Genomic DNA, 14,014 nt, shown 5'->3' with positions numbered 1-14,014 from the left:
AATCCCACGTGGGAATTAGAGTTGCCACAGGCAGACAGCTGCTAATATCTGAACTAGCAAAATGCAGAGGAAAGATGAGCAAATATAATGCAGAAATGCCTAGATAGAGTGATAAACCTATGAACTCAAACACTCTCCCATTCAGTAATTGGTATGTAAGCAGTGATAAATATCATATGGCAAATCTCTGCTATACATGTCATAGATCCTACTTGTAGATAAACAAACCGCATCAAAAAAAGACCAAAAAAAAAAAAAAAAAACCCTCTGATCATATCAACTGTGACTGACAGAGTAAGATCACCCTCTAGAAAAAAATTCGACTAGATAAACATTCAAGTCACCATACACAGAAACTAGTCCCTCACAGCGTGCCAGTGGCACACACAAGAAGTGCTGTTGCAAAAAGAGCAGCCTTGGGGTAAAACTGAATGGCCCTTTCTCCTAACTCCTTATGCTAGGTAGCTCAAAATTTAAAAAACAGAGCTCCTAAATGTGAAGGAATTAAGGTGAGGCCAGCTCACAAATAAACACATTTGTTTGTCACATTACCCTACTCTACATCATTCCGCAGACAAATGAAATATTTCCACAGTAGAAATATGACCTGTTTATGCTGGTAGGTTTGCGTGATATGCTGAATAAAAACCTATTTACTGTCTGACCCAACCTCTGACTTCCTGATCTTAGTCTAGTTGCATCTAGTGCCAATCTAAGTCCAACTAGCTAGTGCTTCAGTCTCTGTTCTTTAAAATGGGAAAGACTTCAAATTCAGCTGACTAATGAATGCACAGTGCTTTGAGCAAAACAAGCCCAAGCATCATCATGATTCCATCTCTCAAGACTGCGGGATGATAAAACAGACCTCTGGGTAGTCCACTCTGCAGCGATGCTAAGCATCAGATAGAAACATAAAACTTCAGGCATCCCTGTGGCTCCCAAACATCTGCGTCTTTACCACAGACTTTTTTCTCTTCTTGAAGGGTGACACAACCTAAGAGAAACTAGACGAAGAAGGCATGTAATTAATGAATATAGTTTCTTTACTATTCTCTTTATATGTCCTCTTTAATATCTTTATCCATGGTATGGTGCTGAAGGGTTTACAGTTGGACTCGATGACCTTGAAGGCCTTTTCCAAACATAATGATTCTATGATTCTACCTGTATAAGGTTCTATTATTATTATTATTATTATTATTATTATTATTACTGTTTGGTAATTTAACATTATCGTAATGGTGAGGTTTACCAGCAAGAGACCCATGAGGACAAGTACAGTAAGAAAGCTCTTTAAAATATTGCTTTCAAGAATGGATCCCTCTTGGTTTGCCAGGTTCTGAGCAAGTCTAAAAGTGGCAAATATTTGTTTTGGACTGTCTTTTTGAAGCTCTCAGTGCTGAAAATGTCCTACAAGCTCTACTATTTCTTGTTTCAGCTAAGACAGAAATAAAACTTTCAGAATGAAATAGCTTAATTTCTAAAATGGCTTCTACAAAGAAGGAATATATGGCTATCTGAGGAAGGCCTCTATTTGTAACGTTAGCCTTGATAGGATTTAGGAATTGTAATTTCTTCTCCTTCGCTATGTAAACACATATATGCATGGCTTCTTGTCAATGACTTTTTTGAAATCTTGAACTAATTTTCTTTGTTGATAGACTTCTGAGTCAAAAAGCTAGTAGAATTTAGTCACTGCATATCACCATGTTCAGAAGACCCTCTACAAGAAATTGCATATTATCCTTACAGTTTATGTGACTCAGAGCGGTAGAGAAACTCACAAAGTGTTTAAGTCTCTTTCACAGAAGAACATTTTCATATAATATCCGTTCGGCCTCAAAACCTTACTCTAGAAAATAGCTGTATACTTGTAAATGTCATTTGCCCACAAGCTGACCATCAATTATGTCTCTGATCAAAGATAATATACTGCATATACACTCCCTGAGCAGCAAGCTAGACTTTGTGGTTTCTCAGAAGATTGAAAGAGAGACAAGAGAGTATGTGTGGAGAAAGAAAATTCTTTTTTTTTTTTTTTTTTTTACTTTTTGTTCTAGCAGAGCAGAGTAGTAAATTCTCTCATCTGTGAATGAATTGATTGCTCCCACTGATAAAATATCACTTGGACAAGTATACCCAGGTATGCTTTCACACTTTATATGAGAAAGGGCTGCTGTTACTTCCCTCTCATGTTTTCTCTGCATCTCATATATAGTCCTTGCTCAGCTCCCTCAGCTTCCTCCCTGCTCTGCAAACTGCAGCACTAAGCCACAGCTTCTGCTCCCCTACATGCAGCTTCTTTGCTGCCAGTTGCAGTTTCAGCCATTTAGCCCTTGCGATGGTGAAGATGCTTTCACTAATACAATGATAGCACTCATGCTACTGAGGGCACTGGCTCCCTCTTACAGTCCTGTACCACATTTACGTTGATAACCATATCCCTTTCCAGTCCAAGGACAAGAGACAAACCAACAGCAAAAGCAGCAGTATAACCCCAAAGTAATTCTGTCCTCAACTTTGGGGAAGAAAAGCTGTTTGTCTACCTTGCAGAGAAGCTCTGAGACCAAATACCCCCACTTTGAACACCCTAGTATCTAACCTCCTGCCTGAACTTGATACTGCTGCTGGGACCTTAGCAGGTTTGAGCTTAGCTTATATCCTTGACAGTTGTCTTTGAGTAGATTGCTTACTGCTGTTTGTGTTAACATCTTTGGTTTTGGCATTCTGCCCTTCCACACAGCTACAACTCTGAAAGAGCTCATCAAATGTCATTTTCCTCACCTAAGCTTTACATATTTTTAAAAGCAGAGAAACCTCCACTACTGCTTCCTTTCTCAGCTTGTTTTGTTCACAGTTGTGGTCATGCTTGCAAGCAGCACTGTAACAGAAAGCTGATGTTACCTGCTAGTCTGCTCGTCTTCAACCTCTCTCCCTCTCTCCGAGTATAGTCCTATGGTACTAAACACACTTTTTTTTTTTTTTTTCCCCAAAGATGAATATTTCAATTCCATGAAGCAAAGATAACCTCACAAACCCCTTGTGGTGGGATGCAATGTCATTTTTGTAGGAGGGGATGCTGCCCTTCAAATAGTAACCAGCTCCTCAAACATGGGGATGGGTAAGTAGCTGGGCAACTCCAGCCACCCCACACAGGAGAAGAACCCATGATGCATCACAGGCCTAAGCACAGATCATTTAGCACCCAAATATGAACACTGCATTCCAAGAACTGCAGCCTTACGATTCATGGTCATCAAATGACCTTTAGCAGCACTCTGTTAAATGCTATTATACACACAGGAGACTCAGCATGTAGGAGAGACTGTAAGAATAAGACCCACAGATGTCCTCAAGAATTCAGCTGACAGGACTTTGATTTAAAACAGTCACTGTAGTTCTTAGCTCAGTGCCAAATTTGCTGGAACATCTTATCTGGCCTGATCTACATCCATCTCTGAACTGGAGTCACTTCCTTATAGCAGTCCTGGCTGCATGACTGCATGTTGGTTGCCACACAGGCTGGGTGCCAGGCAGAGGAGCCCATGTTGTTATGGTGCCCCACAACCTTATCCCCTGTGAACGGCAGCTTTGCGAGGTCTCTGTGAACTGCCACCTCAACACCCCGATTTCTCATGGCTACTTAAAAAGCATGGGGCGAAACCTCCGGTGGTTGCTCTGGGTTTGATACAATCCCGTTGGCAGATACCACTGAGAGGTCCTAAGCAAATGGCAGAGAGCTCCTGAGGTGAAGACCGTAGAACCGAGGCTGAGAAGGCCAGGGGCCTGGGCCTGCAGCACCATGCTGGCTCCAGGCAGTAGGCCAGCCTGGGGGCTGCTAGGTACCATGGCAACAAGGCCTGCTGCAAGGCTGGGGATGGGGCAGCACCTGCACAGGCTCCATGGACCCTGCTAGGCCTGCGCTCACTTGGGCCATGGCAGAGGGACATGGGTCCCTGCTAGGGCTGTGCACCCCTGAGTCATGGCAAAGGGATATAGGACTCCACGGGATGATGCACTGAGGGGGGACACAGGACCTCCTGACGTACAACTACCTGAAAGGAGGTTGTAGCGAGGTGGGGCTGATCATTTCTCCCAACTATCTATCACTAGGACAAGAGGCAATGGCCTCAAGTTACACCAAGGGAGGTTCAGGTTAGATATTAGGAAAACAGTCTACAAGGAAAGAGTAGTCAAACACTGGAACACACTGCCCATGGAAGCAGTGGAGTCACTATTCCTGACACTGTTCAAGAAATGCGTAGATGAGGTGGTGCTTAGGGACATAGTTTAACAGATATTGGTGTTGTGGGGTTTATAGTTGGACTCGATCTTGAAGGTCTATTCCAATCATAATGAGTCCGTGATTCTTGCCTGGGCCATGAGGAAGGGACATGGGACCCTCCTGGGGCCATACCCACCTGCTTGCAGCTACTTTTGGCTTGCAAAATTACCACGAGTGTAAACTGGTGACTAGGTGAATATTTGTAGGAAATGCATTCCCAAAACTCCACCTTAGTCACCTCTTTCCTTCCGACTGTATGTTGGCTGTGAAAACCGCTCCGTCACATTGCTGTGGTGAGCAGGGGTGCTGCCTGCAGCTGCACGGGGGATTATAGGTGCTTTGCCCATTACACAGGACATCAAGGCAAGCTACAAACTTCCCAGTACTTTATTGACTGCATACAGCAAGCAAAGTGAGCAAAAACCATCCCTGAGGAGGGAGCCAGCACAATCTCTTGTCCCCAGAGCTGGCTGATGTTACACAGGCAGTTGTGATGAGGTGCCATCTCCCAATTTTAGATCTAGCAGAACCCAGCAACTCCACGTTCTAGTGACTTTGTACATACCACGTTGAAAGGATGCACCAGCCTGTACAGCACTGCCCATTTCTTATCTGTTGCCCTTTCACATTTTTCTCTCTTAAAGGATTTTTTTTTGTAGTTACAATGAGACGGTTTAATAAATTATCATCAGAGATTAATTTAAAAATGAAAAAGGATTATGTAAATAAAGAGAAAAATGGATATAAAATTATATTGCCTATTGAGGAAGACTTGCTCAGGAGCAAGTTACAAGGCATTTGCAAGAAGCTTTTGAATCACAAAACTCGGCGGAGCTGTCTGCACAGACTGCCTCTTGTGTGGCTGGATGAAGCACAGCTCTACACGCTCACAAGCTGCAAACCAGCCATGCTGCCTCTAAAAACTGAACAAAACTTAACAAACATCAACAAAGACAAGTCCTTGGCCCCGTCCCAGAAACCACAAACTACCAGTTGGTCCTGTAGTAGGGCCTCACAACAAGCTGATTTTAGACTTATCTGGGACTACAAGATTGTAAACTATTGGCTTCCCATAGCTAACCCATCTCTGGAAACCCATCCACTCCTGGAGGAAGCTTTTCCTTTAGCTAAAGGAGAGTGAAACTCTTTCTAGCAAACTCTTCTAAGCCATTACCAAATAAAAAGTAGGGCTTTTTGTTTGTTTATTTGTTTGTTTTTTGCATTCTGCCGTGTAAATTTAAGACACCTTGAATTTGAGACAACACCAGTATGTTACAAATATTTCCGCTTTTCCACAAAGCCGTCTTGTCTCAAGTGCCCACATCTAATTGCTTTGCAGATCAACCAGGTCAAGACTTACAACAGCCATGCCAAGTTCTCTGGCAAGAGCAGTCATCTTAAATATTTTTGTGGCACTCTTACAAATTATAAATAGTTAAATATGCATATATCCAGTACTTCATCTGTAATATTGAACTGTCACAAATTAAAATTAATTAGGAACTAGAACTCTGTCTAAATTCGTTTCTGAAGAGATGTCTTTGCTTTACTACTGGAGTAGTTTTAACTGTCTAATCATTTTGAGAGATTAATGTGGATTCTGGAAAGAACTATAATCAATTCACATGGAGATCCACAGCATATTATTAAACGTATTATTAAATCATGGTCTTCCTGAACACTTCCCAAAGCTCTTCACCAGGCATCTCCATCAATCCCACCTTTCCTGAAAAGCTTATTTATTAGAGAAACAAGTTCATATACTGCATGTAGCCAAATTTACAGTTCAACAGTACTGTGTTCTGCACTTCACTGAAAACACACCTGCAAGGTACCAGCTTTCTGTACATTTCCTGTACATACAAAAAGAAACAAACTATATTTCACAAGTGATCGAAAGAAGAGGAAACAGAGCTTTATCAGTGAAACGGATACTTTTTACAAACAAAAGTGATGAGAGCATTTTCAATTCAACTACTGCATCAAATTGCTAAGAGGTCTGGAAAGGAACTGTTGATCCATGTACGGTTCCAGCTAGCGGGTGGTTAATTGCTACCGCTGTAAGTGTTAGTTCTGACCAAAGTGCTTCGTCTAGAACTATATGACATATCTTCATATACCACATTTGGTTTTCTTTTCTGGAAACATTTCTTTATCTGCAAAACAAAGCAACCAGCAATTCAGAACTGTGCTCGAAAACACCCTTACCAAGAAGCTGATTTACATTTTAGGATTCCCAACGCAGGAGGTAGAAATATACTTTTAAAATTCCCAGTGAGGTCTTAGACCTGGTCACTGAAGCTTGTACCTGTCAATTATATATTCCTTTATGGTACAATAGAAGTTCATTGAAGGGTTGGAAGTATCTGTAGCCCCAACATAAATAATGCTTAATCTTAAACTGTTACTGTTATCGGTTACTGATAAATATAAGGGACCAAGTCCCACGAGGACCTTTGGCTTTGCAGAATAATGTTATACCACTGCTTTTTAGCAGTATTGAAACAACAGTGTAGGGATAGCATAGAAGCCTCAACAATCACGTACTATGTTGTGAATCAGTGATTTTTTATAAAAAATTAGGATCTATCAGAGACAAGTAATTCTGGGCACTTTCTGGGGAAAATGGATGCAAGAAATTCAGTAATGGAAAAAAATATCTTGGTCACTTTCTCAAGTATTCCTAGTGCTACCGTCAGACAGAAAGCTGTTTCAGGACTTTGTGTTGTCTCTGAATTTCCTGAAAAGCTTTCTCTCACATCTATTACAAGATGGCTATAAACAGCTCCTTCTTGATTGAAAATATGAATCTTAACAGAGTGGCAAATTGCCTTTTTAGGGAAATGTATACAGGGAGAGGAACTGGATGAGCTTCTGGCGACAAAGCTTACTTGAAGTCTGAAAGACAAACAATATGTCATCATTTACTAGAAGTTACAGAAGCATAAATTCTTGGAGGTAATAACTGTGTCCTTGTGTATGACACATATGGCTAAGGAGACGCAATACAAAGTCATGATTCCTTAGATTTTTCATGTGTTGAGTTAATCATTATTTACAAATATGACCTTTTGGCTGTTACTGAAGGTGCTCCTATTTATTGAACAGAGATCGTATTTGCTTTGGCCTGAAGACTGCATACTTACATTGAAACGGTAGAGGACGAAGCATATCAGCGCAGAAAGCAGCATCACCACCACAGCAGTGAGACCACAGAAGATCCAGGAACTATGGCGGCACCCTCTCTGCTCCACTTCTGCATGTGGAATTATATAATCATTATTATAAACATGAAGAAATGCAAAATTATATATTTCTATTTCATATATATATTATGAAAAAAATAATGTCTGCAGTGGGCTCTAGTCATCAGGAAATTAGATCCCAGCAGCATGCTACACATGGACGTTTGTCATCCCATCAATATTCTCATTGGCCTTTGGGAGGCAGGAGGTGAGTGTGAATGAGGAGGTTGTGCTGCATCAGTGGGATTGCTGGTTTTGTCCTCATATTAGCAAACGGTTACAACACTATCTTATAGAAAGGAAAAACAACAACGAAACCCCTCTGTCTCTGGAAAATATACCAGGACGCTTCCTGCATGTGAGATGTATATGAAATCATCTGTGCTCCAATCTCTGGTACTTCAGATACCTGAGGATGCTCCCTAATGGGATCTTTATCAAACATAAACAAAGCATTGCTGCTGTTAATGGTTTCTAGAAGGGTATCTGGAAGACATTTATGTCACTTTATGGTCACAGATCTGATGCCAAAAGTATTGATTCATTTCCTGAAACAGATTATTCACAGACACACTACAGTGTTTGTTGTTTACGTTTTTTTAACACGCTGGAGGACAGAAATTAATATTTTTCTCCTCCAGTAGTACAAGACCCATAAAAATGTATGGTCTCACTATGTGTCCCAATACAACAGAGCACAAAGGAGCCCGAGCTCTCTCTCCAGACTTTCTCAAGTATTAGAACAAGTCTAGCCATGGATTAGTGCTCTACCCGGTCAGGTTAAAATTCTGCAAGCTTTCTGTCCACCTTTTCATTTATAGCGGGCCTACAGTTACCTTTGCTTATACAAGTAAAGGTACAGTACCTTTAACGAGCACCATGGTGCCACTTCCATTCAGTGAGAGGGCAATGGAATTTTTCACCACTCCTACACACACATATATGTCACTGTCATTTTTTTGCAGGTTGTGCAGAGTTACCACTAATGTCTCCTCTTCCTTCGAGTACTCTAAGCGATTTGCAAAGGTGGTAGAGATTGTTGAAGCATTCTGCCTTGAAACATATAACACTCTTTCAGGTTTCATGTGAGTCTTGAGCAAGAAGATCCCGTCTTCTTCATGGGAGCTCTTCAGTGAACAGTTAATGGTGATGGACTCGCCTTGCTCAACACTGAGTGAAGGTGGTGACTGTTCAACAACTCCATTATCTTTAGCTAAAATCAAGAGAGATTAATGGTTACCAGATACGTAACAGTGCATTTGAACAAGGGAATGCATACATCAGTTCCCATGTATCAGTCCATCGAAATTCAGATAGAGTGGGTCAGTACAAGTCTGAGGATATTTCTCTGGGTGTATTTAAAGAGGCTGAAGCAACCCAAGGGGCATCAACAATTACTTTCCAAAGCAAAGGAACAGGGCAGGGAAACCTGGAGAAGTACATGCAACTTGACTAAGTAGAATAAGGGAAGTTTAGGGCATTCGGACAAATGTAAGTCCTTGCAAAGTGTTCAGAGCAACTGAACACATTGATTATTAACTGTGGTTAAAGAATAGACGAAGTGGGTACAGCAACAACATGTCCTATCCAAGTGATTTTGCCGCTTTCCCTGGGAGCCTGAAGGGGTGATTTGAGAAGGATACACAATCCAAATCATTTTCACTGATGTGCAATAGCTGCATTGCATTTTATCATGTGCAAAACAGGAAAATATCTGGTAGAGGAGGGGCTTTCGACTCATGAGATGGTAGTTCATTGCTGCAGGGGCTACAGGGTGCAAACAGAGAGCGATAGTTGCGTTTGAAGCACCGTAGCCAGGCCAAAGCAGGAGGAGCTGAAGGAAGACCAGGGACAGGGCTGCAGGCTGCATGACTTGCTATGCATCCAGGTAGCAAGACATTTCACTAAGTTCCTCTGAGGCCATGCCCTGTTTTCTTTGACATTAGCACCGACACATGGTTGAGGGAACATAGATGGGATTTATCACTTTTTTAAAAAAACATAATTCTGGGACGTTTGCAAGCCTTTCATATAAGAGTATTAGGTTCAAAGATAGATAGATGATAATTTAAAAAATAATATGGAGAAATATTCTGAAATGAACAAGATGAAAATCAGTAAAAATGTCTATGAAATCCTAGCTTCAAAGAAAAAGAAACACATGACCAAATAACATAGAAGAGATTTTAAAAAACCTAAAGAAACAGGGAAAAAACAAATTTGGAGTCTGCAAGACAATGTTTGCTGAATCTACTGAATCTTAACTCAGTGAGGCACAACAGGAGAACCTCATTTTGTGCTGTACAGCAGGAACAGCAGGAGAGAGTTCTCTGCAGCGTGAGAAAGGATGCTTCTAACCATGGCAAACTATCTTCAGGATGATTGAATCCCATTTGGCTAACACATTTTCAGAAAATATAGGCAAACTGGAACAAATTCACAGAAGGGCAAGAAGAACGATAAGAGTCTGAGAAAGCAGAGTCAAAAAGTTCGAGAAAGAGAAGCCCAAGGGAGGAAATGGTCACAGCCTTCTTAGATGTAGAAGATCATAATACAGCAGTGAATTAGTTTGTGCATGTCTTTGGGAGAGGAAAGGAAAGAAATGCAGTCATTTAAAGAAAAAAAAATACAGAAAAATTCTTCTCCTTTGCCCATTCTTCAACTGTTTGTTTAAAAGAAAAAAAAATACTCAACACTGTTAAACATTAAGCTAAACACTGAACTGCTAAAACAATCAGATAAAATCACCTGCATCCACTGATGCCTAATTCACAAATACTGCATAAGCAGTTAGCTTCCCAAGTCCTATCAATCTGTCATTCAAGAATGAATAGTAAAAACAAGAGAGATTTACCAAACTTGACACTGTTGCTCACAGGCAGATTGCTTTGATTGTTATTTCAAAAAATGTTCTCCTTGTTGTGAAAGCATGTATCTGCAGGTTCTCACAGGTTGCTGACTGTTACCAAAACCTATAGCTCTTGTGAAATCCATAGCTAGAATCATATTAGTCATGTATTCTAAGGGTTTTCTTGGTACGCTTCCAATTAAATTGGTTTCTTCATCTATCAGGGAACAAGTCCACACTTTATTTCAAATTAATACCTCATCGGAACAGGCATATGCAACATTCTGCATAGACTCTCTCTCCTACCATGTTTTTACCCATTTTTGCTTTAAACTATATACTTGTATTTATTCATTCATGATATAAAAAGTGGAACTTCAGTACCTCTCACCACTACCACGGTTCTCTTCCCATCCAACATTATGTAATTGCTTTCTTTAATTATATTGGTGCAAAGGTAGATATTGGCATCGCTTTCCAGTACATTTTTAAAAGTTATTCTCAATTTTGTTCCTTCATTTGAAAAGTAGATACGATCAGCTAAAGCAGGAAGGATAAATGAAGTATTGTGCTTGGAAAGATATACCACATTGGTTTTCTGAATACTAGTCCTCAAATACGTCCCTTCTTCACTTTCTGATTTTTTCATAGAGCAAGTTATGCTGATAGAATCTCCTTCCCAAGCACTGATAAAGTCTGGTGAATGTTCAAGGAGTTCATTTTCTTCACCTAAAAATAAAAAATCAAGTATCAGAGATTTTCTTGATCTATGAATATCAAAGTAGCTTGCAAAAACAACTACTTCTCAGTCAGGAGAACAGCCCTGTAAGCCTGGAACTTTGTCTTGCTATCCTATATATATATGGTTTCCTGGCTATCCTGACTGCTGTGGTGTTTTTGCTCTTATATGCACTGACCTGTGCAACTCAGCATCTCCTTAGAGCTTAGAAAGACCGTGAAAAATAAAGAAAAAGAGGTTTCTAGCACTCAAGTAAAACATTTAGCCTGCTCTGTAATTTCACAATATGATCCTACAAGCTTTCTAAATAAAATCTTTATTGAACTGAGTCCGGTAATGGGAACTACATGAGAGTCTCAATCTACAGCTCAAAGTGATCACCAGTGACAGAAAAAAAAGAAGAAAAATAGAGATTTGTGGGGGAAAAAAAAAAAGGTTTCTTTCCAGAAAATGTATTCTGTTAGGGAGTGAGTTGCCAAGGTATAAACATTCGTCCCATATTAAAGCACAACGGTGTACAAACATATAATGAGAAAATATTATGGAAAGAGGTTGAATAATTCAGCATTCACAAAGCAGATTGATGATTCCCACATCCTTACTTACTAGGTTATTTTAACAGGGGAATGCCAAGGTCAGACACAGAAAGACAGGTCAGACAAGGTCAGACACACATTCCCATGACTGTTAAGTCATGGGAATTGACAAACAGTAGATCAGGTCAACTTGAGCAGCTATGAAGATGCTCCTCCTGTATCATTAGAGAAGGATCTAAAGTGACCAGAGTGGTCAGCAATTGCCTTCAAAGGGAGAAGAGGAGAAGGAGAAGGAGAAGGAGAAGGAGAAGGAGAAGGAGAAGGAGAAGGAGAAGGAGAAGGAGAAGGAGAAGGAGAAGGAGAAGGAGAAGGAGNGAAGGAGAAGGAGAAGGAGAAGGAGAAGGAGAAGGAGAAGGAGAAGGAGAAGGAGAAGGAGAAGGAGAAGGAGAAGGAGAAGGAGAAGGAGAAGGCTGGGGAAGCACAGCATCCTCCACCTTAAGAAGCAACCAAGGAAAATCCAGGGAATTCAGCCCCAACAGCCTCAAATTGCTTCCAGGTTGACCCACATTTCACTGATGTAGGTGAGAACCCAACTAGATCACAGCAAAAAAAAAAAAAAAGGTAAATTTTCAAGAGTGAGGTTATAGTTGCAGAAATCAATAATGATTCCTGTGCAACTGCTAACTGAAGAATGGCAAAAATATTAGCCACAAATATTGCCAGTGGCTTTCGCAGCATCTACTTCTTAGGCGTTTTGATTTGCAGATAGTGTTTGTTGAAATTTCAAGTCATTGTCTTCTTCAGGAGTCAACAGGGGCAGAAAAAAGGGTAACTGTTTAAAGATATGTTTTTCCTTAAGGCTGTTCTCCTCAGAGAACCGCATTGTTTTCCCCAAGCAAGTCCCCAGCTTGTCCTCTATCAATAACTATAACATACAGATATTTATAGTAAGGTTTTATTATATTTTCAATGATCATGTCCTTTGTAAATACCAATACTCTGTTTTTTCCAGTAGTGGGTTCCCCATATCAGCCTTAACAACATAAACATGATTCCTGTAGAATTGCTAGGAGAACAACTCTTACTATTTCTACATGGAATCATTTCCAAGCATGTAGGAATGCTTCTGAGCACAAAAAACATCCACAATCTAGCATTTCCAAGTGTGTTTTTCACAGCTCTATCCTTTTTTTTTCTAGCAGTAATTGACTTTGTGAGACAATAAATTAAAAAAAAAAAAAAAAAGAAAAAAAAGCCACCTGTGAAAGAGGATAGTACTGTACCTACCGTGGAGGCCTGGGCAGCACAGGAGAAGAAGGAGAGCTGGAGCTAGTAGAGATGATATCCACAGCATTTCCAAAGATCTTTTTAGTTCTTCTCTGCTACCTCCTTGTTGGATTAAATACCTGAAAAAGGGCATCAGGGCCAAGAGGCGGCCCGGTTTCTTCGAGCTACAAGATCTGCTCTGCTGAAACACATGAGCTTCTCCTCAGCAACTCGCTTCTCTTCTTACTGCCGCAGCGGATGTGAGCGAGGGGAAAGCGCAGTCTCTCTTGAGGTATATTTTGTCTTTGACTTCACACTTCAAACCCTGACAGTTTCAAATCTGGTCAGCTGAGGAAAGGTAGATGCAAAGCTGCACCTCCCAGTGTCCAAGGCAGCTAACAACTTCTGTGGGACACCTTCAAGAACCCAGAAACTGAGTTGTCTCCATTGCATGCACAGTAATTCCTAAATTCTGGGTTTTGGGGTGGCAGGAGAGGGAATCTCTTGCTTCAGACAAATCTTAAATTCAGTTTTAAGTTCAGAAAATTGCATTTTGGCACTGAAAACCTACATTATTTTCCAAGCAACAGGCTAGGATGTATCCTTCAGCATGCCCAGCATCTCCACACCCAACAGCTTTATCTGTAGGGCCTGCAGTAACACAAGAGCTACCAGCAAAAGGGAATCTTAGATGGGGTTCACAGCTCAGTCTCTCGACAAAATGAACAGCTCTTCCTTCAGCAACTCAGGGGGTGAATGTAGGAAAAAGGAGGAAAAAGTGCGTGTTCCCAAAGAATTTCTTGCTTGCTTGAAAGCTTACACAAAAAAGATTGAAGAGAGTCCTTAATTCAGCCAGCTTGTGAAATTAACCTTGAGCTAGACCTGCAAAGTCTCACTATTAAATACAAAAGGCAATGCTAGGAGACATTTTTAATCATGTTCTTTGGTTTTTTCAATAATTAACAAATGAATGGTGACACTAATCCTGGATTTGTGAGTTTTGGAATCACATGATGGTGATGCCTTGCTGAGGTGGGAGCTATGGTACTACAGAGCAACAACAACAGAACAGTGAAGTAAAATAACTATCATTTG

The 14,014-nt window shown here is 40.6% G+C and overlaps 1 protein-coding gene across 1 annotated transcript; it reads right to left on the bottom strand.

Annotated features, from left to right (window-relative positions):
• Positions 1 to 6,274: 6,274 nt before the first annotated feature.
• Positions 6,275 to 13,318, bottom strand: CD7 (CD7 molecule). Its single transcript, XM_026051356.1, has 5 exons — positions 12,941 to 13,318; positions 10,763 to 11,107; positions 8,396 to 8,743; positions 7,432 to 7,541; positions 6,275 to 6,441 (listed from the first exon to the last, which is right to left on the bottom strand). The coding sequence occupies exons 1-5, from the start codon at positions 13,071 to 13,073 to the stop codon at positions 6,331 to 6,333; spliced, it is 1,047 nt and encodes a 348-aa protein (XP_025907141.1). The 5' UTR covers positions 13,074 to 13,318; the 3' UTR covers positions 6,275 to 6,330.
• Positions 13,319 to 14,014: the final 696 nt, after the last annotated feature.

The sequence above is a fragment of the Nothoprocta perdicaria genome, unplaced genomic scaffold, assembly GCF_003342845.1.
Source record: "Nothoprocta perdicaria isolate Ctin4 unplaced genomic scaffold, notPer1 scaffold_75, whole genome shotgun sequence".
NCBI classification, from domain to species: domain Eukaryota; kingdom Metazoa; phylum Chordata; class Aves; order Tinamiformes; family Tinamidae; genus Nothoprocta; species Nothoprocta perdicaria.
This window is presented reverse-complemented; position numbering and strand designations above follow the sequence as displayed.

Excerpts from the sequence above, each read along its gene's own strand:
- CD7 (XM_026051356.1), bottom strand. The coding sequence starts at position 13,073 with ATGCCCTTTTTCAGGTATTTAATCCAACAAGGAGGTAGCAGAGAAGAA. Across the intron at positions 7,542-8,395 it reads CACCATGGTGCTCGTTAAAG|AAGTGGAGCAGAGAGGGTGC; the intron begins GTACTGTACCTT and ends TTCCACATGCAG. Across the intron at positions 6,442-7,431 it reads TCGTCCTCTACCGTTTCAAT|ATAAAGAAATGTTTCCAGAA; the intron begins GTAAGTATGCAG and ends TTTGTTTTGCAG.